General features: G+C 40.5%; 1 protein-coding gene across 8 annotated transcripts in view; it reads right to left on the bottom strand.

Annotated features, from left to right (window-relative positions):
* The window catches only part of KALRN (kalirin RhoGEF kinase), a 465,026-nt gene that overhangs the window by 244,748 nt on the left and 192,427 nt on the right, over positions 1–27,851 (bottom strand). For all 8 annotated transcript variants that reach the window (XM_036386498.2, XM_036386501.2, XM_036386502.2 and 5 more), the window contains 2 exons: positions 7,324–7,446; positions 344–535 (listed from right to left, as the gene is read on the bottom strand). In XM_036386498.2, coding sequence (XP_036242391.1) covers positions 344–535; positions 7,324–7,446 — 315 coding nt within the window. The remainder of the gene's footprint in view (positions 1–343; positions 536–7,323; positions 7,447–27,851) is intronic.

Raw genomic sequence — 27,851 nt, 5'->3', positions numbered from 1 at the left:
CATATACATGAGTGCACATACTGTTTTCCTGACCATAATAATCCTGAGCTTATTCACAGCACTAATGAAATTTTAGAAATAAAACAGCTTGTTAATGCACCAGTGTACTTCGATTATGATCAGATTCTTTCTCATTACTAAAGTGAAAAGATGTCTTACTCACCAGGGGACATGGGCTGTTTTTAGGATGGAAATATTACTGTTTGTTTTTGGGACACTGAGCCCCCAAGAGCAAAGTTCTTGGCCTCAGTGCACATAACCCAAAACCCACCAAGCCATAACTGCAGCATCATCTTTACTGAGGAAGCAGGGAACCATTCTGCCTCTCCCCAGAGCCACTCACCTGTTCAGCTTTCTGGTGGAAGACAGCAGACATGGCTAAGATGGTGCTGCGCTCATCCAGAGCTGCAGCAAAACTCTTCCACTCCTGATCCAGCTGGCTGGATATTTGTTTGATTTGCTGGGAAGCATAGTGGCCTGCCTCGGAGAGCCTCGACGCCACAGACATGATTCGATTGATGTTGACATAGGCATTCTGAAAATTAAAAAGCACACATAAATAAAGAGAGGGAAGAACTGTGACCACCCTCTGCATTCATTACACATTCCAAGCACCATCAGTTGGAGTAAAGCCAAGCAGTTCAGTGAGAGCAATCAGCCACCTGCTTCAATATGCGTGAATAGCAGGCAGAATACCTTCCACTCTAAAAACCCATCCCTCTGGATTCTTTCTGTACATCTATGCCATTATCTAACACTGTTATCTCCCCCTCTCTCCTTGAATTTATTTATGTAAAACTAATTTGCCATACTTCAGCTACTCACTCACCTGTTAGGGTGTACTCATTGCTTCTACAATATTCCTGATTTTTTTTGTTGCATTAATTCATATTTCTGGATGCTATGTCCACATATTCATAGGTAAAAGGTTTGCTTTATGCCCTTTGAGAACTGTCTGATAATCCTTTATAGACATGTAGAGTCAACAAATGGAAAAGTCTTACAGAATTTTAAAGAGCTCATAAGGCTATCCTATAGAAATATAAGTGTTTCCATAGAAATGTCTATTACATTATGGTGGAGAGTTAAAATGTTATCTTTTCTGCAGGCTATTTTAAGCTGTTCTCCAGCAGAGATATTATTCAACGCTATTCTGCATTTAGAAGGATTCAAAAGCCTCTAAAAGGGTAATATTTTCTGTTCTTTCATAAGAATTTTCCATTATTGTTTTTATTCAGCCTTGAAGAAGTGGAAGAATGGTTTTTTTCTCCAACTGAACCTCAGACAGCAATATAATTGCATTACAATACCCCCATTCTGCATAGGAATGTAAGCTGAAAATAAATAGCCATCATGAAAGTGTCCCACACTGATGCACCATCACAAGACAAATGACAGCTGTCCTGCAGATTCCTGGAAAGTCACTTGGTGTAAGCACTTTTCCTTTCTCTTTCCTCCTCACCAGAGGAAAGGAACATCTCACAATTTGAGATGTTTTGCTAATGATGACTTACTGCTGCTTTCTTGTCTCTCTAAAATATTTCCAAAGGGCCTTAGAAATTTCTGGGAGTAGAATCTGTAAGACCCTCAGGCACAAGGACAGACAGAGCCCTGATGATTTTAGCAGCATTACTCATGGGCAAATAATAAATCAGAGATGGAAGTGTTTGTTGGAGCAGGATCTCATCAGAGTGAGTGGGAGCAAAACGTGGAAAGGTATCTGCCAATCCAAACATGAAATGCAACAGAGCACTGCCAAGGTAGGCACAGGTCCAAACTAAGTTGTAAAGCAGGGCAAAGTATGTCTGCAAAGTGTGTGGGATAACTATGAAGTACATTCATCATAACTCTAGGTGCTAAAGGGGAAAAAGATTGGGCCCCAGCCCTCTGAGCCACTCAATTCTCCCTGGTAGAACCATGATTGTGACAACTGTCATATAAATAACATAGATCTGAAGCAATACCCAGCCTTCAGTCTTGTTTATTCCTCTTATCACAAAGCCTTTTCTTAAAAATTGGATTTGGCTCAAAATTGTTAGATTAATTTTTAAGAAATAGCCATCTTTTTTCACTACAACTAGAGAAACCAATCAAAACTGTTCTGGAGCTTAAAGTATACTAAAAAAAGATACTATGATTTGAAATTTTGACCACCAGCCACTGTCCAACATTTCTTTGTGTCCCTCTAGGTTACAAACTGGAAATCCTACTAAATGTTTAAGCCTTTTTCCCAGAAATCCTTCATGAGTAAAACCTCAGCCAAGATAATTTTGCAACATTGCAGGTCAATCCTTTTGGTGGAAAGTAGTTCAGCATCACTACAGGTGCTAAAACTCAGATGAGTTGTGCCAAAGTCATGGAGCATTGCTGTGTTTGAAGAAAAAGTTCCCAAAGAAGTTTCAATTTCCTGTAGAAAATGGTTGTTTTCATCCTGATTTTGTTTATTTATTTTTATTTTTATCTCAGCCACTGCGATGCAATGGGCATGGAGGGAACAACTGTGAATTCTGTGGTTCCCAATGGCTCAAGTGCACAGCTGTGTTAACCAGCAGGATGGTAAGGGAAAGTTTAGCTAAACTGCAGCAGATGTTCTGAGAGTCTAGTTTCTAAGTCAGATAGATTTATATATTGTTATGTCTGTTGTATTTTTATACAGGGATAAGGAGCAAAATGTCTCTTTCCTATATGGGAATTTTTCATGGAAGGGTACCAAGCCATTAACTCCATAGCTTTTTCAGCAGGAAGCAAGAAGCAGTTTGGGAATCACCAGCTCATGCCTCCATTCTTTGCGCACCAAGTGGAAAAGGCTCAGAAAACAGAGACTCCTGAGCTTCTCCTGCTCATTTTTGAGCAAAAACTGCACCCAAGTGCAGTATCACCTGTGATGGGCTCTTCTGTATTGCTGTAGCAGATTGAAGTAAAATGCAGTTTGGCCTCAAGGCAATCCATAATTTACTTTCAGGAAAAAACCCCAACATTTAACTGACCACAATCCACAAAATGCAAGACATTTCTGAACAAACATTGTAAGCCAGGTTTTTTTCTTTCATCTTTATCTGCCAATGTGTAATGTTCTGAAGTAAAATGGAAAATCTATGCTGACGAAATTCATCTGTTGACATTTCACAAAGTTAAATTTTCCTTTCCCTCTGGTGTGTTCACTTCTATAAACTGAGTGAATTAAGATTTCTTCTGTGTCACTATTATATAGATCTTTCAATCTTAACAGGAAATAAATTCAATACAGCAACTAATGTCTGTGACTTGGTTTTTCCTTTAGGCTTGGAAAATTCACAATAGTAAGTGCATAGAAAGTCTCACTTTAAATTTAAACCTAACCTCATCTTTCTTTCAAACCTGAGACGGGTCCCTGAGGAAGACCACTCAGGGATCACTCATCTATAGCTATATAGGAGCATAATAGATCAAAAAATGAGGAAACAATATATTAATGCCTAGAAGTAAAAGCACTTCAGTTAACATTCTGTAGTCATGACACTAGGATGCACTGAAATTTTAGCTAATAAATACCTTTCAGCATTTAACAAAGTTTATTTCACATGTACTTGTATGCTTTTCAAAGGCACTTCTCAGGTTAGACTTATTTTTTTATTTTCAATATTTCATCAAAATCAGTATTAAAAAAAAACATTTTCTACAGCAAATCAAAACTTCTTTGGGAACTTTTTCTTCAAACACAGCAATGTTCCATGACTTTGACACAACTCATTTACTTCAACTTTGAAACTTTAGTCCAAAAAGGGGGATTTTTGCCTTCTAAAAATCACTGGGCTGGAAAACAAAACAAAAATTTCCCCGCATGTACACGGATATCATGATAGGTAAGAGTTTCTTTTACAGTTGACAAAAGCCTTGAGCAGTGCCTTGTAAGCTCTCATTCCCCTCTTTGTCCACCAACTCTCAGCCCATTTCTGTGGCCCAGCCAAGAGCCTGATTCTGGTCCCCAGGGTGTGACACAGCTGTCCCACCAGCACAGCAAACACTGTGCACGTCCAGGTCCCTCCCCGATCAGAGCCCTCAGTGTCAGCAATGAGCACTGACAGAGATGGAGCTGCAACTGTGGAATGATCTCCCTCAGGGAAATACAGCCATTCATCCCTGATCACCTCATGGGCAAGCTGGGAGACCTCCCCTCTAATGAAACCCTACAAGCCTGGCTGGGACAACAAAGAATGCCTGACACTCAAAAAAGAAAAAGGAGCAGTGGAAAGCATTCAATCTGCAAGGAATTTGGAGTGTTCATCTCATCATTTCCTAGAGGACTAGGTGAGATACTGTGATGGCAAGCAGCAAAGGTGGGCTACAAGACAAGGGTTCTGCAGATTAGCTGAAAGTCAAATTTGATTGCTGAAGGACTATTCTTTAAAATAAAATAAAAAAATAACCAGTTTATACTGTGCTACGGTGACTTTAGAAACTATATGTGAAATGAGCCTAACACATAAATCCAAAGCAGAATATTTCAGTGACAAAAAAACCCTCATGAGACATCTTTAAGACCTTTAAGTTTCTATAACAAGACCAATTACATGTAGCCTATGTAATATTGGATGGCATTTAACTCAGCCTACATACAGAAAAATATCATTCATTGAAGTAAGATATTGGGAATTTTCAACAGATATTATTAGTCTTTACATGATAATTGTAACGTGTTAGAAATATATTGTGATTTGGGATAATATGGATCTCTGTGTGGTGTCAGATAATTCCCTGACACCAGCAGGACAGGCAGCAGTATCAGCACTGAATACTCTCATTTTTGTGTGCAGAAAGCAGGAACTCATAATTTAAGGAAATTATCAGATCCAGGCATAAAAAAGTCCAGGCAAGGGACATACAAATAACTTTGGTCAGAACAAATGGCTTGTACACCAGGTATACAAGTGCAGAGCTACATGTAGTATGCTTTGTGCCATACTGGAACACTGAGGATTTGTTTTCTAGTGAATTTATTAGATTATTGATATTGCTTGAAAAAGGTCTGAGTTAAATATTCATCTTTGTGAAAAGTATTATTGCTTCAGTATAACATTATACAGCTGTGATAAAGAGTAACAATTTATTTTGAAACTGAAGTGAAAACAAGCACCGCCTTGAATCACAGGGAAAAAAAAAATCTATGCTCCTTATTTGAAAGAAAAATACCACACTACAGTTTATTACCTCAAATATATGATTTTCCACATCCCATATTGATCATTTAGAAGGAAGAATTATTGTAACAAACAGAGAAGCAAATTGTTTTTCCAAAAGGGAGCTTTGGTCACAGCATGCCTATGGAGGTGTACAGGAAGATCATGCAACAAAAGGCATGACCCAGTAAACATTAGGGATGTGCATTTTCTAGAGGAACTGAAGACTGTATTTTAATTTTTATTAGTATGCCAGGCTTAAAGGACAGTAGGCACAGTGTAAAGAAAAAAAAAAACCCAAAAAACAAACACAACCAAAACAAAACACCTTAGGGATCCAAAATCGGATCCAGCTTTCCCTGAAGTTTGTAGGCTTTTTCCCTGCTAAACATGCAGCCATCTTTAGCTACTTTGTCCTCCTCCAGATCTCCAATAGATACTGATTTTAATGTATTAACAAAACAAAACAAAATTCAATACCATAAAAAAGCCCGAGCCACACATTCCAAAAAAAGCACCTCAAGATTTCATTATTTTATTACTCATACTTCTGAGTAATAAACAGCTGAGCTATTCTGAATCCAACAGTTTCTGATGTATTGCATGTAAAAAGATCCAGCTAAATTATACATCAAATTTCTACCAAAATCATTAATTTCCTGTTAACAGCAATGATCTCTTACCAAGCATAACTCCCAGTTATTTTAAGAAAAGAATACTAGACACCATTATTTTACATTACCATATTTTGTTGTATTATTAGCACAAAAAAGGATAAAGGGAGATCCTCAAGCCTGACTCTTCTAATGGTATTTCTGAAGAATTATGACTGAATTTGCATATTTTACAAGTCAAATGAATTTTAATGCACTCACCTCCAGGACACATTTACTTATTGGGACTCTGAGAGCAGCACTGTTATATAGAAACAGTGTTATCCTGGATTTTGCTAGATGGCACTGTGAGGGCAAGTTTAACTATCAGGTGCCTAGAGCCTGGCTTTGAGTGCTCTGCTCTGATATAATCACAATAAACACATTAATAGGCATTACAAACATTTCTCATCTCCCACTGTTATGCAATGCCCTAGCAAGGCACAGGGCTTGAAGTGAGGAATAGCTAGCTAGGTGGAAGTGACCTGTGGAATTCAGGTCAGAGAAGTTAATTACCTGACCTGGAATTTGGCCAGAACCCCAGGGTTAATGCCTGTAACCTGATGAAAGCAATGTGGGGTCCTCAACTTCCTGGGGTAGTCAGGATCTCTTTTTCCCATTTCAGTCAGCTGCTCTCCAGTGCCTTCCCCGGGGGCTCTCCAGTGCCTTACACCACCAACTTCAACCACCTCTGAGGTGTCAGCCCCTTGCAGCTGCAGCCTGACCCTGCACAGCAGGAGGAGGTTTCACCTTCTGGAGTGCTTCACTCAGAGCAAGCTTTGCTGTAGCTGACAGTGTTCAGAGAGGGCTCATCTCTGCACTGCACAGTTGCAGCAGGGGGCTATGCGTGCATTTTGCCATCTCACTGCAATGATCAAAACATCAATACATCCTGTCCTCATTTCTGTGCTGAAAGCAGGGCAGTTTCCAGGACAAATAACCTTATGTCTGGAAAGAATAAGAAAATGACCAAAGCACTTTAAAAGGTATAATGATTATAATGATGGTTTTCTTTTTTGAAAAAGAAAGGTAAATTGAGTTGGATTCAAAAGTTCTGACCAATTAACAACAGAAAAAGGCAAAATCCCACTGTGGCCACAACTGACAGCTTGATTAGTGTCTCCTTTTCAAGGTTTTGAAAAGTACCTTATATTTAAGGTGTATACCTCCACCCTCTGTGGAGAGAGAAGTATAAATTATTAAAGTGCATCCTACAGCTCTCATTAATTCCCAGTCAAAGAAATGTTGAAAACTTCAAGAATAATGTATTTGCTCTCCAAAATGTAAACAAACTCCACAGGACTGAGCTGCTCTTAAGTCAAGGAAGTTACCATACATCAGTGTCTGGCTGGACAGAGCAACACTGCTGCTGCCCCATCCAGCCTGACCTTCCTTACATCGCCTCTCCCAGGTCCCTCGTTCACTGGAGATGTGGCCCCCTGTGCTGGCCCTCTCCTCCCTCCTGTGCTGGCCCTCTCCTCCCTCCTGTGCTGCTCACAGTGCCCTCAACTCACCATGGAATTCATGGCAAAGTGGTTGTGCTGTGTCTGCAGGTCCAGGGCGTGTTGGTAGCTCACACCGATCTCTGTGTGGCTCTGCAGGAACAACTCCTTGTTGTGGCTGATCCAGTCGAACATCTAGAAGGGTTCACACAGAGAGAGGTAAAAAAACCAGAGTTAGACAAGAAGGGAAACAGTAACAGACAGTGCAAAATATAAAAATCCTGTTCTGAGATAGACATGTATGCAACACAGCCAAAATCATCTCACCTATGATCCTCAATAAAATAAACTGTTGCTGAGCAATGGAAGCATTGAAGTTATCACCAAATTTCACTATTAACAGACTGATAGGTCAGGAAAAATAATTCATTAAACATGTTATTCAGTAAGCTTGATCCCACAGTCTTGTCCTATAAGTAATGGGAATTTCATATACAGAAAAATGTCAGCAGAGGGAACTGTAATCAGGGATTGCTTCATTGCCCAAAGATCTAGCAGTTGATAAAGTACTTTTAATTCACAAATGGACTAAAAATTCAATAAATATTAGTGATGCAATTTTCTCAAACTCCTTTCTTTTTTATTTATATATAAAGTTTCCAAATATTTCATTCAAATAGCCAGCTGACTTCCTACACTTTTATTTCCTAGATCTTTCCAAGCTCAAAGTCAGAACCCAGCCTTTCTGCCACTTACTATTTCTGGGAATGAAGAGAAAAAAAATAAAAAAAGTATTTTATTAATATCTATAGAGAGCACACATTTCAACTTCTTCCACTTCCAAATGTATTCCCAAGCAAAATGGATTGTTCAGTACTTCAGACACAGATAGAAATATATTGAATAAAGCTGATGAAACTCATTTCTTATTCAGAAGCAAGTCAGTATGACATTTCAATCTGCAGCCCATTCATTCATTATAAGCTGTCACAAGTCAGCTAAGAGATAGTGCATTTATGTTTTAGCTTGTTCTGTGTTGTGCTAGAGACTAAATGCATTCAAAGTGAGAACTTTTCATTCTTTACTCCTGACTGCAGCTCTGCAGGCAATTGCAATCTCAGACCTTTTCTAAAAATACTGTTTTTGCAGAATCCCTTTAAAACCCTGTTTTCTTATTTCCATCCAGTAACCTGGGGAACTGTTCATTAATAAGGACTCTTTCATCATCATCATAATAATAATAATTAAAAAACACCCTTAACTCATTAATTCATTACAAAAAAGAAAAACTAATTATGGAGGCTGCACAGGTCAGGTCAGTGCAGCCCCTGGTCTTAGATAGTCTTAGAGAAAGAGTTTTAAGTGTAAAGAGTTTAGGTGTTTTAAGGTAAAAAGGCAGTGATGCAGCTTTTAAGTAACCACCTTAGGGTCAAATATCAGTCCAAATCTTTGTTATATCATTTACATGTCCTCCAATAAAAAGCTGGTTTGTTCTTTAGCACTGCATAACAACTTTTGACCTGTGACAGCTGAAGAACACTCAGAGCCCACTGCTCTGTTGCTGCAGTTGCTCAGGGTCAGTTGCCCATTCCCTGTGGAGATGGGGCTCCTGAGAGGAGAGAAATGGCCCTGCATGGGTCACCAAAGATTCCTGCAGGAAAAAACAGCATTTCATGCTGAGCAATCAATCCAGCTTGGGAGTGCCCTGCTGTACAGAGGGGATTTGCAAAAATAACACTGAATATCCCTTTCAACACAAGAAAAATAAACATTCCATGTGTCACCAGACACACTACACTGACCTGGTCCCCAAGAAACTGTCACATATGACTGAGTTCTTAATCTTTTATTTATGAAAATACACGTGCAGCTAGAGAGTCTACATCAGCCTTGTATTTTCTGTTGATAAATAGTCCTAAAAGCCAAATTTGGTTCAAGTTACAAAGATGCAAGTCTAAAGTAATATCAATGACATGGATACTTTCCACCAATGGAGCTGATCAGGCCTATCACCTTTTTTTCAGGAAATATAAGTAACAAAATTTTTGCAAGGATGAGGTCAGAATTTTCAAACTTTACTGTCAATTAAACAGAATGAAACTACCTACTACACCTGAGGAGACATTAAAGCTTTCTCACCTGATTCCATTTTCTCCCTTTAGAAGAGAGAAGATTTAATGAACAACATTAGCACAACATAATTTGCCACACTTGTGTGCTTAAAGGAAAAAAAAAAAGGACAGGAAAAACATAAAGGTAAGAAAGAAAAGAAACTTCCATTACAGACAAGTTCAAGTCCTAACAACAAGATTTTATGTCTCTGTGGAAAGACCAACAGAGATTTCTTGTAAGTAGATATACGTTTGATGAGAACATATTTTTTTTATGTTTTAAACAATCTAAAGACAGGGAAAAGAAAATTGGCAGCAATCCACTAAAAATAAACAATAAATTTAATATTTTATGCTCAGCAAAGCCAAATCAGGATCTTTTTAAGACAAGTAATTTAAACAAGTAATCTATTGTTCTGTGGATAGGGAGCATTTCCTTTATCTAATCTATACACTTATTGCAGGATGAGAACCTAGCTTAAGTTAAACCATGCTTCTCCCTTTTAATGTAAAATAATAAACTATTATGAAAAAGAAAGGAAGTTTAAGAGATTATTTGCCTTTTTTTTGTCTTATTAAATCAGCTGAAATATAACAACAACAGTTTAAAGGATGCCCTTCAAGAATTTTGAGCAACACTGAGCAATAGACCTCTATAATGAAATATGTAAGTATTACACAGTACCACAGGTCACAAGATTTCCTTAAAAATGATGGGATTTAAATAAATGCCTAAAAATGGGGTCATTTACTTTTGAGATACAATGGATTGTGTTTTTCAAACGTTTTTCTTTGACCAAAAACTCCAAAATTTTCTCCTAATAATGTGACTCCAAATTGAGACTCTGAAACATCAGATGAAATGTGAGTTGTGATGGTGCCGTGAGAGTTTGCAACGCGTGGCCAGGAGGTTTTGATATGAAGGTTTGTCAGCATTGTCTGGCCTGGCCCATATTACCAGCAATATTTCCTGAAAGCTTTCAAGTGAAACCTGTTTTCCACATGAGAAACTCTGATGCTTCCTGTGTTCCTGAAGCGAGTGTGCTCCCTCATTTGTTTAATTAAAACGCACCATTACGGATGTGAACATGGCAACGACCCAACTATTGCTGTTTCTCTCAACCCTGCAAGGACTGCCCCAGTTTCAAGGGGCTAATGTGGGCTCCTGGAAAAATGTTCAAGATCCTTTGACAAGTCAGTTTCCCTGTCAAAGGAATGAGTTTTTAATACAATAAATATCAAAGAGTGGAGAATGTGCCCCGTGAGATCAGTTTAGGCCAGATAGAATGTCTCAGCAAACAGATTTTCTGTGTCATTCTAACTTTGCTATACAGCCCTGTATCAATTGATTTCATCCCATCCATGAAAAAGACTCTCTTAACAAACCTAGTCTAGTGATTATCACAAAATGAATGGATCTTTAATTATTCCTGTGACTTACTTCTTAGTTGGAGTCATGCTGACTACCAGTGAAATAATTCTGCTCTCAAGCCTTCTAATCACTCCTGCAGTCATGAATTCACACTAAACAGCAGCACAGAATAACTAAGATTGGACATTACATCACTAAAAACACATGAACCAACTGTCCTCAGTGTCTCCCAGACTGGAACTTCTCCACATTGCTGTAGATAATCTGGAGACCAGTTAAGTACTTAGGAGTTTTCCAGTGACTGGGAAGCAGGGGGAGGGACTAAGCATACTTAAAAAAAAGATAAACTTTCAGTGTGATTATCTCTTGTAGACCTGTTTCTAAAAATACATAAAGAAAATTGAATGCATGTGCTGAAGAACGAGAAGTGCTACATTTAATTAAGGAAATTAGTCTTTTATGAGAGTCAGAAGAACTAAGAATGATCCAAAGGGTCTCTTCCCTATGCATTTTAAGAATCTAGCCTCACTGTCACTAGTGATCATACAAGCACCAGTAATTATTATAGATGTGGTCTTGAGGCAACTTCACTCGAGATCAGGGTATCAGATTACAACTCCAGCATCAGTCCTGCTGGCAACAAGTTCTTAACCTCATGTTTTGTCATCATAGTTGATGAGTTACTAGAAAATCCAGGTTAAGTGTTAGACCAAACAGCAGGACTCAAGCTGGTCATGGCTAAGTCCTACAGAGGGAGAATGTGACTCCATATTTTCCCTGGATTTGTAACATCTGGCAGGCCAGTGAGTACAGGGTGAGAACAGCTGTTTGAGAACAGACAAGAAACACACGGATATGGAACAGCATGTATGCAGGCTGTGCACAGTCCAGCTCTACATCAGCTAAAATGAGATTTATAACATAATTTCAGATAAAAACCTCTGCTCTCTGGCTTTTGTCAGTGCTTGCTGAGGAGCATTAGCACTGGATTCTGAACACAGTGGTGCAGAGCACCACAGGTTGATGTGCCCAGCATATGGCTGGCAGCACACCCCATGCCAGTGGTATTGATGGGAGGATTACAGTCCTCATGGCCTTGGCAGCCAGTGAACCGAACATATTTATTAATGAAATTGTTTATACATGCTGGAAATAATAAATCCCAAATCTATTGAACACCATACTAGGGCTGGAATTAATTATGAACTGGCTTGTAGCAAATCATCTTCTTTCTAAGTTCTGAGCCATAAATATCAAACTCATATGGTTAATTAAGGGCAGAATGATAACCATTATAGCCATGTAATCTTGAGGAACAATATAGGGTACATATAAAGAAAACAGTTCCAAAGGGACATTCAGGTCAAGTCCAATCACTGCTTTTGGCAGCCAACCAAAGCATAAAATTTCTTTCATAAAGGGATGAAGCTCCACCTGAAAGCTAGTGAAGTGCTACAGCCCAGCTCCTCCTATGACAAGCAATTCCAAAAACTTTCTGCTCCTGTTACTGAGCTCTTCACATACTCTCTTGTCTACACAAGGCTCATGTCCAGCTTATACACATTTTCTCTTAGGTCAACATTTCCCTACAAGTTAAAAAAGTTCTCCCAAGTGTTAAACCTTTTCCAGTGTGGACTAGTTGGGGTCACTGTCTCTTATGCTGTTTGTTTTACTACAGCCCAACTCTTTTGAAGCTTCTTACACAATCTTTCTCTGCACTTGTAGTTCATGGATATCTTTCAATCCCAACTGAGATTTTAAGGACTAACCCTAAGGACTTTGTGAAATGTTGATTTTATTTCTTTTTTGGAAATACTCCAGCTGACATCATTTAGGATAACTTGTGCAGTGCTTCTGGCATCAGTTCTAGAAAAGGAGATACAAAAATGGGAGAGCAACAGCTGCTGGATCAACGTCAGTACCTTCTGCTTTGCCTCACTATCTTTTCTCTTGGTAGTTCCCTGCACAAATACTGACAAAGACCAGTAGTGTTTATGTGATTTGCTCTGACAAGCACAACTCTGATGATGTTCTGAATAAAAGCAAGTTCAAGAGCACTTAGGGAAAATACAAGACAGGGTTTTGAAATCCAGGTAGTCATAAATGCATTCTCTCAATATGCCTCCATATGCTGCTAACAAAGAGACAAAAAATGTTAACGTAAAAGAATGTCCTGCCTGTAGTTGTGGAGAGGGTAGATCAGAAATTATATGCCAGATGAAATCCCTTTTAGATTAGTGCTTTCCAATCTCTTCCAATCTGTAGACCCCATATTTTTTTTCAAGGCAAGCACTGTAGCCACTTAAGGTCTTCAAAGAATAAATCTGTTTATCAAATACCTTTACTAACCACTAAGGAACTTAATATCCATGATTCACAGGTTGGGAAATGCTAGAGGTAAGCATACAGTGCTTATTAAAGAGATGTCCATTTAAGAGTCCATGTGCATTTTGTATTTTCAAAACTGTCCAGCCAGTGTTAAACTGAATAATCTACAACAGAAAGTGGAAAGTTCCACTCTGAGAGCATCTACAGCTAAGCAAGTTCATTTTATATATTTCCACAATATAAACAATAACACACACACAACAGTAACTGCCAGAGTCCCTCTCTTGAGGTTTACAAAGTTTCCAGCTACAAGGTCTATTCCTATCTCATTAAGGGAGTTCAAGTATTCTCAACAACTCAATTAAACAAAAAATCAAGGCATATTTCTTACATCTTTTGCAATTGAGTTTAGCCAGTATTTGAACAAAAAGAATACTGGGTCACAGATTTGTGGTACACACATAGTCTACTGACATGCAAGGGCATGATCCAGGAAAAATTTGCATGTGAGCTAACTTTATAAGAGGCAATCAAGAAACTCCCCCAGTGTCTCCAGACTAGAATCAAAACTACAGTTTAATTGGAACCAGCCATATGTCTAGGTCACCTAAACGTCTGGGAAAGGCCAACAGAAGTGCAACACCTCTGGGAAGGAGCACATGGGAAATGCCAACAGCCTGAAGTTCAGGAGCTCTACCTGGAATACAGAAAAATCCCTCCAGTCAAGCCCCTGAGCTAAATTCAGCAGAACAGAGGACTGATGCTGGCTGTCTAGGCAAGCTGGTCCCAAAGGGATCAGGAGCCAGAAATAAAGATTCAGCAGGTAGAACAGGGGCTCATTAACCAGAGCCTTCCCACAGCCCCTGAGGTTTACAACTGACAGCAACAAGACTTAAGCAAGAGGACATTGCACAAGTTCTGGTGACAAGGCAAGTCCAAGCTTAAGCTATGAAGTCAACCAGCAGGCCAGGATCTGGCCCAGTGAGGGTAACCAGGCTCAGATACTGCCCCAGGTCCACAGCAATGAGGGAGGTCCCAGGTCATGCCACAAAATGAGTTGATGGATCAGTGTCTGTCTCAGCAGGGTCTGTGGCCAGGCAGAACAGAGCTGTGGCAAAGCTGGCAGTGAGATTGGTCATTAATGTCCATCAGTGCCCACAGGGCTCTTACAGTGGGCTGAATACCTCCACAGTGACCAGGAAAATGGATGTGCTCAGGTAGGAGGGTACTGGCTCCAGAATAAATTTTGGACTTAAAGAAAACTTTGATAGCGCATCTAATTTTTTTTTCATTAATCAACAAATTTTATGAAAATTGTTTCAATAAAAAAAACCTCCAATCTGCTGTAATTCCTGTTGCCACTTTATAAATACAGCCTTAATTAAATCAAAGCACTTGTAGCTTTAAAGTAGAACTCTGCATACATCTAAATGCTTTGCTAAGCCAGGGCCTAAATGCAACGTTGTGTTTGTTTTTGTGTTTGTCTCATGTTTACAGATGGTGACGGACAAGCCAATCCTTCTGCCAGATCTTTCCCTTTCACATGTGCTCTGTGCAGTCCATGGCCAGGATAAATTGGTGTCGTTCCAACAAGGCCAATTTACACCAGCTGAAGATTCAGACCCACAGCTGTATTTGTGTAAACCTCAATGCTTCATGAACACAGTTTTTCCATTATGAATATCTGTGTATATGATTCATAGAGTACAGTAAGTAAGGCTACAGCACATTAAATTATTCCAGACAATGGGCCCAATTGTCAACCCACTCGAAAATTAGCAAGATGTGTGACGTGACAAATAGCTTTGTATTTATAGCAGAGCACCACTTCCAACATACTCACACTGAATGTTCCCACTAAATGCCAGAGTAAGAGATCTGTGTATTTTTTTCCTGACACATATCAAGCCACAGCCATGTAGAAAGTAAGGCATCTGATTCCTACAATGTTGAATAGAGAAGTAGGAGTTTTATTGTTGAAGGTGGGAGAAAATTACAGATCCTGAACATATAAATACAACTAATGACATCTGGGTGTGTTTTTATACATCTGCGTTGTTTGCTTGCTTTTTAGATATTGCACCTTTCCACCACACTTAGTAACATCAAACACTTTCCAGCATTCCTGGAAAGGATTCACTGTTCCTTAAAATGGAAATGGCCTTTTCTGGGCACAGATCATCTACAGAAAACTGCTTGCTGTCTAGGTGGAAATTAATTCATTGGTTGGATAGGAAATGTAATACTAAAAGATATAAACAGTAAACAGCCATATGAATGGAAAACACAGTGTAAATTATGAAAATTTCCTCCCCAGATGGGGATCTTCCTTTCAGTTTTCAGAAGAAATTTTCATTCAGATGAAAATGCTGTAGGAGTTTGGTGACTTTGTTATAGACCCTGGTTCTATTCCTGGCTGAATGTGTAACATTCCTGTGAGTCCAAATAGCTGCCACTAAGAACAAACCAGCCAGACAGATGTTTGCTGGTTTGTACCAGATTTGTGGCATTTCCTCTACCAAACCCACTGTGTCTGAGGTCCAGAAATGCAGCTGGGTGTAACCACAGCTTTAAACACCTGACTGCTCCCTCAGCAGTGCCCCTGGATCTCACAAGGTGGCCTTCAGGGAGTCCTGAGCTGCCTCCACCCATTTCCTACCAGCTTTGGCACCAGGGGAGGCCCCATCAGGGAGAATCATCACATGCCAGTGCCTGACCATGCTGCCAGAACATCCATCAGACAGGGAACACCTGGACACAAAGTGTCAGGGAAAGAAAATGAGGGTTGCTGAGGGATACTGTGCTGGAGACACACTGTGGTGTCACACCTCAGGGACGAGTGGCCCATGTCAGAGCAGGAACTCTAAGGAACAACAGCAGAAGAAAAAAATAAGAATCAGAGAATAGCTGTAATAGCAGCAAAAAGAAACTTATGTGAATATTATCCCTGACATGCCCTGCTGCCCACCAGCCCACCAAAAAACTTTTGATGGACTAGGTATAAACCAAGACACAAATGAGGGAAATTTAAGCTGGTGAAAAGTAGGTGTTTATGGCAGTGTGTCCTGCTTTTTCCTTTCAACACCCAAATCAAGATCAGAAATTTGTGTTCATAAGCTTTAAACTGAGCAAAATTCCTCAATTCAAGACTGTTTTATCTGTGACACCTCTTCAGCACCTGTGCAGGACATGAGGCATCCAGGACTCTGGTGCCAAATAATACAGAGGGGTCTTGCAAGACATGAGGGTTCAAGGAAATATTTCTGAATTACATTCTCTGTAATGTGCATGATTTGTAAGAAGAAAAGTCAGAGCCACCTGGTTTAAAATTACACTGATACTTCTGGAAGCTATCCACAGACCATGCTACTGGTTTTTCCTCTTCAACCCTCACCAGCTCCAAAGAAGACAACCTCTCAGCTGTACACCCACCTTTATCTGCTCTCTATAAATAGATATAAAGGGTAATTTAAGACACACTTTTAAGACCCCAAGCACTGCCAAGTGTGGGCCATTGAAAGCATTTCAGCCAGGCCAGGAAGACATTCATTTAGAAATAATCACATCGCTACATCTGAAAGATGCTGCACAATAAGTCTGTGAACCTCATGTACAGCTTAATTACATTATTTCCTGACAGCTAGTCTCTTGCCACCTAACCTTTTTGAGGATCAAAGCAATAAGTTTAAAATAACCCAGCTTTCTCATCTTTGCCTAGATGTGTGGGCTTTGTTACCCTCTAGAGCATTTGGGTCTTCTCATCTTCATTAGTTAAAGCTAAAGAACTTTGTGGTTAAAACATGCTATAATCATCCTTAAAAATGAGTTTTAAGTCTGTATTCATGTGCCCAAACTGATTTTTGTGCCATACTGATCAGGGGAGCATTCCTGTGCCTCCCAGCGGTGCCAACTCGGAGATGCTGAAACAGTCTCAAAATGCTCCCTATCAAAATTGGCAAGCGTAAGAAGGAGGAAATTTCTGCAAATGCAAAAATATTCCATCAGAACATACTGCCTTCAATTATTTTTGGACCCATTCTAATGTTCGAGGAGGAAGCAGGAGGAATAGTAACTGCGTATCCAGTGTCGGCAGCAGGAAACTACAAATAGCAGAGCACACCATGTTCCAGTTCCAGCCACAGCGGCTGCGGAGCCGCTTCCTCATGGGCAGCGAGGCGGCTGCTGCTGGAGCCTGGAAACAGAGCAGGAACAGAGCCATGGCTTGGGCAGGGCTGGCTGTGCCCCTTGCACTGAGAGGTCACGAGCTGTGCTGGACGCCCCAGTGTCAGTGGGACAGAGTGGCCCCAGATGCTGTAACTTGCGGGAACCCAGGACATTCCTCTGGCTGTCCAGGACATCCAGGACCCCTGCCAGGGGGCTCAGAAGCCCTGGCACGGAGCCCAAAACACCTGTGGGTTTGATTATGACCCATGAAGCAAATTACCAACCTTATATGAAGACCAGCATGCCACAACAGTTTAGGTAGAATAATAGTGAAGTTATCACGGGGTGGAAAAGTAGAATTTGGGGTTTTTGGTATGGGGGTTCAGGAGGCAAGATGGAGGGAACTGGGCATGTCCAGCCTTTCTCCTTCTTCTTCTTGGCCTCCATCTTCTGCTGTGATGTTGGCACTTACAGATTGCTTTAGAGTAGAAGCTCACTGTCTAACATAGGTGATAGGTATTGGAAAGTCATGGTAAACATTGTACACATAGTTTTTAGTATAAAGACATAACACTGCCCCAGGGGCAGGCAGTGTGTCTGGAACTGTCCTGCTGGACAGACCTCAGCAGGGCAGGAGGAAGAATTTTATAGATAAGAAACAATAAACAACCTTGAGACCGAGAAATGAAGAGCTCTGACTCCTTCTTCGAGCACCAGGCTGGGAAAAGAGACTTTCGAACCTTTCTCGGGGTCACTCTGACAAGCGAGGGATCCCGACGGTAACTGTGCTACAGGGCACACTCAGCATGAAGGAAACGCGCAACTCTTCCTCACCCCGAGCTGCAGCAGCAGAGTGAGGCATTGTTAGTAATTTTACATTCCCATCAAAAAGATCAGGTTCAATTCCAAGTGCTATGGAGGAAACAGGTTTATCTGCCAATAAAAGAAAAAAAACCCACCAGATCTGGCAGCACAGGGCAGAATGAATTAATATAGAAAGAAGGAAAGCATTGAGATGTTTATTTTACACATCAGATCGGGACTCCCACTGCAGGACAGGCTTCCTGTGCAACAGGAGGCAAGGCAGTTAACCCCTGTGGTTTTTAATTCCCAATTTTTAGCTTTGAACTATGCATCCTTTGCACTTAATTTTGCTGCTCCAGTGCCAATCCAGCTCAACAGAAATCAGTGTCTGGCAGAAGATTGCCCTTCCTGATGGACAGCTGTCCACATCTGAAAAATTAGTACAAATGCCTTGAGAAGATTCTTGTGTTCTTTGCTTCTGGAGCCTGAACTTGGGTCATGGAAGTGTTAAGGGAGGAAGTCTGTACCCTCAGAGCTGTTGAACCAGCAGCAGACTTGTTGCAGGAGAAACAGAAATGTCAACAGGAGGCTACAAAAGCATCCTGCCCCTTTGTCACAGAGAAAGAAGTGATGGTTACAGCAATGGAAGGTGACATTCACCACTAGAATCACAGCCACAAGGAAGAGCATTTCTGATATATATATATATATTTACCCTGATCCCTGTATTGCTCTGCTCAGCAGGCAAGGCAATCCCACACTTCCTCAAACCAGATGGCAAAATGGGGCTTGTAGCTGCTTTCAGCTGTAGGAGCAGCACAAAGCATTTGGTGTGTACTTGTGAGTTTGTCCTGTGGTTATTAGCTTTGTCCCCAAGCTTTCTACTGATGGATGGAAAGGCAGAAAAGCAAACCTTCACAATGCTATTGGCATAACAAGGGAAGACCCCCCTGGTCTTGACTGATAAATAGGAAAGTAGCAGGCTTGACACGGTGGGGAAGCTGCAAGCTCCTTTGGAGCATCACTAATAACGAAGGGACTCCTCTGGACTTGGACTCCTCTGCAGTCCAATTAGCAGAAATAAACTCTGTGCTTTGAGGAAAGTTAAAAACATCTATAATGATCTCCCGATCTTGCAAAAAATTTTTTTTCCCCACTACAGGTACCAAGAACAGGATCTTATTAAGTGTGACCAGCAGTGGTCAAAGTAATGAATGCTTCCCACAGAGGCCACCAGGATTACTTCCCGCTCCGACAACTCTTCACTTTACATTGGGAGCAAAAAATTGCAGATGGCATTAGCAACCTGTCAGAAAGTGACTTCTGATTAAAGAGAGCAGATGTCAGCATCTTTCATTCAGAACTGCAGCCTGCAAAGACAGCAAGTGCCAGCATGCAGGTTCTGAAATGAGAGATGCAGGCTAGGCAGGATTCATCCTTCTATTAAAGATGAAGGGGTTTGCAAGTCATTTATTGTTATAGATGCTGAAGATTTGCCCCCACAGGTCCCCAAGGATTCTTTGGTGCACTTGGCTAGGTGATGGAAATGGCAGATTTGACACAGTTTAGCTGTCACTCTCAGAGCCTCCAAAAGGGAAGGTGCAGATTCCACTATGAAATCTCTTTAGCACGACATCTACACTCACAGCATCACAACGAGCTGTCAACACATGCTCTGTGCACAACCACCCCTTGTTATAATGTTTTTTCTGCTTCTAGGCAAACTTTGTTCTTTTATTTGGCTTGTTTAAAAACAAATAATCTGAGACCAGGTAAACCCAAGTAATACAGGAAATTGATGACCTGCTATGTCACCACTGAGGTTCCAAAAATATCAGTAAAGATACATTCAGAACATTGTACTGTTTATCCAGCTGCATTAGAACACCTCATAGTGGCTTACCTATGACAACGAGTACTGAGGTGCTTCAAGACAAAGCAGGAGCAGTACTCAGTAGCAAAAATTCAATTAATTTAAAATGCTACAGAAAAAAAACATGATAAAGAACACATTTGAATAAACACTGAAAGTTAATTAAAACATGCTACAATAGAGTTATTGCTACATGCTTTCAATTCTCACCTGTTTATTAGAGTCTCCTTTGTTCTAGGAAGTGTGAAGTAATTAAATGCAAGTGATTAGAGCTGGCATAGGTTCATCTGGGGAAACACACAGATTTTTAAGAATAGATGTACAGCTTCCCCCTTTGATATGAACTTCCTGCGTTGGTCTTTTGTCTGTCCTTGACTGATGCTATCAGAAGAGTTATTGCTCAAAACAGCTTAAGTGAAGCAGAATATTCCCAGTATATGCCAAAGCAACCCAAATCCTCTGTGGGTATACGTATGTGTTCCATAGGAATATTTTCATACCTTTACATCTCCAAGGGCCATTCTCAACTGAAAATCTGCATTTCCTTTTTGGAAACAACCAATATCCCAGTCAGATTCAGGACCTCACTGTGCTAGATATCATACAAACACACACTCAAGTATTTATTGTTTATGCACAAGCTCAGCCTCAATTCAAGCCTCCTTTCCATATCACCTTTGTAATCATCTTTCCAACAATTTATGATCCGATACTGTAAAATGGTGTCTGCCAATCAAACAATTTAGGGACCTATCTGCACTTATTTTCTGTGTTCTGACTGTATTAGAAATGATGTGCCAGAGCAAACACCTCATGTTGAACATGGGGCCTGTCCTTTGCTGTTTTAGTTTCAGAGTGGGTTAAGTACAAAGCATGGGGTGACATGATGACCTTCTATCCACATGGCAGCTTATTTCAGCTGACAGCTGACTTTCCTTCCCAACACTGCCATCCCAAGCCTGATTTTATGAACAGTTGTCTAGTGAGAATCTCTATAGCGAAAAAAAGGCACCATATGCTAAAGGAAACTTCAGATTATAAAATAAAGCATTTGTCATTGGCAGCATGGGAGAGAAGATGCCAGATTTGGAAACAAGGTTTCAGGAGAGAACAGACACTATGTGCTCTGTTCAAGAGTCCATTGCATGAAAAAAGACAAAGATGTTAAGGCAATTTAAAGTACTTTGACTAAATTCAAAGACTCTTGAGCAATGTCTATTCCAGATCCATAAATGTAGAGATCTGTATATTTATTCCATCTAATAAAAATAAGAACCATTTGTGTCAGGAATTGGTTTCAAAGCTCATTATTTATATATCAAGACTACTGAAAGCCCTGGCAAATGTTGCAGATGTGAACATAACTGGAATCCTGGGATGGGGACACCAGCATGGACAGACGGAGATTTGGTCTCCTTACCATAAGTGGGTGGCCAGGGCTGACCCTTCCACCAGCAGGGCTGGAGCCAGAGCCAGCAGCTGGGACCAGGGAATGCCACACTGCTCCAGCCCACTCAGTGCTGTCACTGGGAGCACTGATAGAGACCTTGAGTCCCTCACAGATTTCAACAGCAGCTGAAACTCTTTCTGCTTTACAAGGCCTGGCCTCTGTCTTTTTAGCAGACAACTCAGGGAGACCTTGAGCATGAAAATGCAACTAGATAAGGGCTACAGCTAAAACTAATCTGAAACTGAGTTGTTTCACCTGAAGGGAGAAGCAGTTGCTTTGGGCTGAGAGGGGTAGCTATCACCAACAACTTGGCCCTCTGAGAACTCCTATTCTGGAATTACAGGTCAGAGATTTCATTTATGCTTAGCAGTAAATTCTTGGCCACTCTTCTTATAAAGCTCTCTGCAAACATGTGGATGTTCAAAAACATGACAGCCAGTATTCCCAGGCAGTATCTGCACCCCAAGGCCCTATCCTATCTCTGAAAAACATTTGAAAAAGGCTGACAGAAACATGCTTAAATGAGTCTCACTTAGACCCTCAGTCAAATACCTCTGCAGAAGACACTAAGCTTATTGAATCCTTTCATGGCAGAAGTCTTACAGAGCTTACCTCAGGTCTAACAACATCCCCCGTGCTCAGAATCTCCAGGAAAGCTCCTTATTGCAATGCTCACTCACTGTGCTGTTCTGATATTCGTGGTCTAAGTACTTAGATGGAAAATCCAGAGCATGCTGAGTTCTGCACACCAATTCAGGGTTCACGTAACTTAAATGAAATCTAAATCCTATACAAAATTCCATGTCTAATCCATTATTATTATGCCTGTATGATTATTACTGTTAACTGCTAAATACTATTCATTCAGTAACAAATCCCTTCATAGTCAAACAGCACATAGGGCATATGTACTTCAGATGTGCTCTCATTATTAATCTTGACTGTGGTTCTGTCCCCTCTTAATGTGCTTCCTGCCTCCTCCCCAGTCCTAATTAACCACCTCCCCAGAACTCCTTCTTTTTTTATTCATTTCACATATGAAAGGTTCCTCTGCCACCTTCTCAGAACTCTCCTCATTGGCTTCCCATTCTCACTCCCTGGGACACATCCCTCTCACAGTAATTGTAAGCCAATAATTCACATGAAATCTTTGAGGTGATTGTATATATGGCACATAGCACAGATCAAAGAAACCAAGTGCTTCCAGCAGTGAAATAAGAGAGAGGAAATGGTCCTTCACTAAGTGGATTTTATCTCAGTCAGAGAAGTCTGTCCCAGGTGCTGTGCCTGGTGGAATTATGCAAGTCCTTAAGGGTTAATATGACATGTTGCAAAAAGGAAAACTCTATACATTTGCTTTATGCATCACTTCAAGGGTCTTTTGACACTGCTAAAAGAAGAAAACTTAGAGGTGATGTGGAATGTAAAAGGAAGCAAAGTTGGTTTTTAATCTTTCTTACACTGCTTTTCCAGAAAGTCAGCTAGGACCCATTTCTAGGAAATGCTTCCCTTGACTAAAAGGGCAGCTACAATTGCTCTACTTAATGGACTGTAATAAAATAAACTGCCTCCTATTAGCAAGAAGGATCATATCATCAGGTTTGTAATGCATTTTATTACAGAACATACAGCATCAGAATTTTCAAATGCAATGTGGGGAAGTAATGTACAAAACAGTTGAAGTGGATGTCATATAATCACAAATGTACTGATAGTTTCCTTTCTCTCAAACATCAAGATATCAATGTCTCCTCTTTAAAGCCATCTTTTCCCACCTAAATCACATAATGCATTTTCACATTTTGCTTTCTATTATCCACCAAAGCCATCTTGCATCTTTTTAGACAAAGAGTAGCTTGCAGAACATTTCTTCCTTCTGAGGAACATGAACCCTTGGCAGGTGTAACACTCCAAAACCAGTATGAGCATGGTCAAATACTTGGATTATATATTCTTGGATATTCCTCTCTCCCACTGACTTTGCTGTTGAGCTAGAGCTTCTCTGTAGTTTTCTAGACTAACTCTCCCTAGTGTTAAGTGGCATTCTAAATTAGGAACTCCTAAATTTCATCTGGCACTTCAGAATGGCTATACCTTTAGTTAATGGGTGTAATGTGTTTATGCTGACAATAGGAGTCTTCCCAATACTTTCATTAGGAATTGCAACTGTACACTGGACAGGAGTCAAGTACAGCTGACATATCTGTGACTTTCTTCCTTGAGAAACCAAATGTCACATTATTTATTTCACTCTGTGGGGCCTGAGTTTAATAGCACCAACTCAGTAGAATAACACATCAGTTCCCGTATTCAAGTAGACCTGCCTGAGGAAGGGGCCAGAGGTGGGTGTGAGAAGGGAGGAAGGCAGTGTCTGCCTCAGTGCTGTGGTCTCACTGCCCACACCAGCACAGGGAGCAGGATGCAGGAGAACTGCTGCAATTGTTACTGCACCCTATTCCTCTTAACCATTTGCTTATACCCCCCTCCAAACCGGTCTCCTATCCATGAACTTTGCATCGTTAATCACATTCCCATCACTCTTGCACTCAGTGAACTCTTTCTGTTGCTCCAGGCTGGTCACATCACCTGGGAAATGGGAGCTACAGCTGCTGTGGGGTAGGAGCAGCAAGTTATCCACGCTTTCTGCTCCCTCTCCCTGCAGAGCAGCAGAACCAGGGCAGCCCCAGCAGCCTGCACAGCTTCCCATCGCCTGCTCCACAGGGAAAATCACTGGCAGAGCTGTGTTTTTCAAAGGGAAGCCTTGGTTTACACGGGGCTGATGGTTTTAACTGTAAGCCTGCTACTTCACTGCTCCTTGAAGACTAGATGTGGCCTGTGGTTTGCCACTAGACTTTCTACAAAGCTGGCCTGATCCAAATAAAATGTTTCTCCCACCGCAAGCTTCCAATGAAATTCACTTGTGGCATTTTCTAACTCCTTCTTTTGGTGATCTCCTTTGTGTAGTGGACTGTGTGGGAAGTCAGGAAGCAGAAGGGGAGGTGAGGACAGAGAGAACACGCCAAGCCCCCTCTGCCTCCTGTTGGGGCTGACCCCCACAGTGATAGAGCAGCTCCTTGCTCTGCTGTGAGCAGCTTACAGTGCAGACCCTCAGCTCAGTCCAGCTGGTGACTGTATTGTTTATACTTAACATGGACAACGCTGATTACGTCATGATAGATGGTTTTCATTCACATCCATGTTGGGGTAGTACAATTGGTGTGGAACCAACAGAAAATGATGTGGAAATTCCTACAAAAGTCAAATTGGGTGCCAGTTACAAATGATTTCCAGAAAAGCTGGAAAGTACAGAGTGTAAGTATAATTTTTGTCTTTTTTTGGTATTTATTCAAGTGTAAAACATGTGGACTCTTGCCTGAATTCTTCTCCCTGTCCAGATTTCCACCAACCAATTATCATTTCTCAGATAGTTCCAATACTTGGATCTACGTTGATTGTGGGGTTTTTGTTTCAAACAATATTCAATTTAGACTGGGACATATTTTTAATGTTACTGGTGACTAAAAATATTTTCCCTGTTACCCAGTAAAACACAGTAAAGCCTCAGTTCTAGTTTCAAAATTATATATATCTGTACATATGTATTTCTCCATTAGCTGGCGAGGAATAAATTTGTTGAACAGTGAGGGTCAGGGCTTCGCCAGCAGCTGAAATGTGTTATTTATCAGCAGATCATTACAGTCAGCACTGCACAGCATGTGAACTTCCTCACACCCCTCTGCCAAAGCTCCCCACATGGCTGACCTGCCTGCTGACTTGAGCTTCAAGGAGCTTCCAGTCTCCATCTGGAGACTCAATCTCACTGCACTGCTTGTGCCTATGTGATAGCCCCACTTTTCCTTTCCCTTGGCCCCAGCACAGGAAAGTACAACCCTAAAGGCCCGAATGGGGACAAAGTTTCTCTACAGAAAGCCCTGCTCTCTCTCACTGATTTGAGTGGGAGAAGCGCAGGCTCTGCCTGCCATCCCCTCTGTTTATTTTGGCAATAATATGAGTTGTTCAGCACACAACTATACAGACTTCTGTAAGTTGTAATGCATGTAATTTAAATATTTTGTGTGTCCAGGCAGTGTCTGCCATTTCTAAATGTTCTAATACAGGGGATCTCTAGGAGGAAGAAAAGTGAATTGATTTGCTTTTAAAACCTGGGGTACTGTAGTACCAAAGGGTTCAAAAATTAATCTTCCTTAAAATACTGTGTGTTTTAGTCCTTGTGACCCTTTTTTCCCCCATTTTTAAGGAACTTTTCAGGCAATGAGAACACCTGAAATTTTTGAAATCAGAGATGTCCAGAAAATGAAAGTCCTTGTCCATTTTCTTCTTATCGGAACAGGTTTCCTGAAATATCATCAAATGAATATAGAGAGATATTTTAAAAGACCCTGAAACCTTGTTTATGTTCAGAATTTTATCTTGGAGTTTGAGCTTTCACAGGTTATTAGAGTTATCATTTGATTAGAACTAAATTACATGTCCAGGTTATACAAAAAGAGCTGTCTCTCTCTCCAGGAGATGAGGAGTAACTGGGCTCTGCTACCATACCTGAGTAGAATGCAACTGAGAAAGTGAAGGTACCTGGAAACTCTAAAATTCAATACACAGTGGTGGCTATTTCTACATGGAGACAGCACTCGGGCTGGATTTAGCTCTGGACATTTTATGAAACAAGTACTTTCCAGTCTGAGGTGGTGAGACTACTTCAAAGAGACCTGAGAAAGGCAGCTACAGAGGAAAAGCACATCAATGTTTTACATCAGTCTACACGTGTGAAATGTGATGTTAAAGGGTCTGAAACCCTTCCGGGAAGAATTTTAGGGACTCACAAACTGAGAAGATTAAAAGCACAGATTTGGGAATATAAAACAAGAAAATATTTTATATTCTTTAAGAAAATGTAGAAGTCAAGAAAAGGGAAGCAGAGCCTGAGCAGGGAGAAGCTGATTGTATGTTTAGTTAATGTGAGGCAGACAAAGAAGAGAAGAGCAGAATCCTGGTTTTGTCAAACTGGAATTGCTCAAGACAGCTACTTTTACAAAGGCAGAAATCACATTCTGTTTCTTCCTTCATCTCAAAAATTTCATGTATTTTCTGACTTGCCTAGACCTTATACATATAAATCTCAGAATAACATATGCAAAGAGCTTTGCTGTTGCATTGCCTAGACTTATATCAAACCATCCTTTCATGCCTGTGCAGGAGGTAGAAAGGAAACTCCTTGGAGACTTCCTTCAATGCCACAGAACAGTGCTCGGCAGCAAGGACATCTCAAACACTGACTTGGCTTGGGAGCCTTTCAGCTTTTAACATTATTAATTATAATAATTCACTAATAATATTGTTGAATAATTAATAAATTATACAATTATATTAATAAGCAGTGGTCATCTGAATAATCCCAAAGAAATTGAAAATCCAAAGTGATGCACTAACCAAAGTACAGCCACTGCTGGGAAGGACAGAAGGGAGAGTCCTCCTTGTAGCATATGACACAGAAGGAACAGGGAGAATGCTACTATTGTAGCATTTGGAATTAAAACTCTGCTCTTATGCATCCCTGAGCGGCTCTGCAGTGACTCTTATTTTAGAGGGACTCATCTGAATTCAAGGTTTTCCCAACAGGAGGATTGATTATACAATGGTGGAGCTTTTTCAGTCCTAGCAAGTCTTAGAAATATTTAGCAAATGCATTGAAAACCAATGTCAAGTATCTTGTTCTGCACTAATGAAGATTAAGTTTGTTTCAGCCACGTGCTTCTTAGTGATGTTTTAAAATAACACTAACTAGTACCTGATTAAAAAAACCGTCCTCATGAGATCCCCCTGCTCATGAGTCTGCTTTTCTTCTGCAACTCCTCCTGGGTCTGTCCAGGCAGACACATTAGTGAAACAACTGGATAATACATTAAGTAGAGAAGATTCAGAGATTGGTGCTTTTGATGGATATACAGACTAGATAGACACAAGTCTGAGAGCTCAGTACCTTCCCCTGAGAATACCCCACCTCTGTGGCCTGGAATTTTAAATGTGCCACCTAAAAAGGTGCCAAGCACTTCTGCATTAAGAAAGCCAAGACTTTAGTGCTACATGGTTTTCTAAAGTAAATTTCCTGAAACCCATACTTGAAATTTTCCACAGACTCCAAGAAGTGCAAACAATAATCATAGTGAATCAAACCGCAAAAACATTCTCTTTTCGGTGCTGTGACAAGAAGATAAAAATATTCATAAGCTTAGTAAAAGAAGCTTGAAAAAAAAAAGCCAGGGCCTTGTGCTAATGTCTACCAAATATACTCATTATATGACAGAAAAGCAGATTAACTTTCACCAAAAGCAACACAGAAAAATTACTCTTGGATATTACTATGCCTGCTACAGTTAGCTGGGTGAATTTGGTTTACGAGTCACGTAAAGTGTATCTGCTGGCAACATGAAATTTGCACTGGTGATGAACACCTCATGTTAGCATTTACAGAAAAAAACG

Source organism: Molothrus ater, chromosome 7 (genome assembly GCF_012460135.2).
Source record: "Molothrus ater isolate BHLD 08-10-18 breed brown headed cowbird chromosome 7, BPBGC_Mater_1.1, whole genome shotgun sequence".
In the NCBI taxonomy this organism is placed as follows: domain Eukaryota; kingdom Metazoa; phylum Chordata; class Aves; order Passeriformes; family Icteridae; genus Molothrus; species Molothrus ater.
Note: the sequence above shows the minus strand (reverse complement) of the source record. Positions and strands in the feature narration are given on the sequence as shown.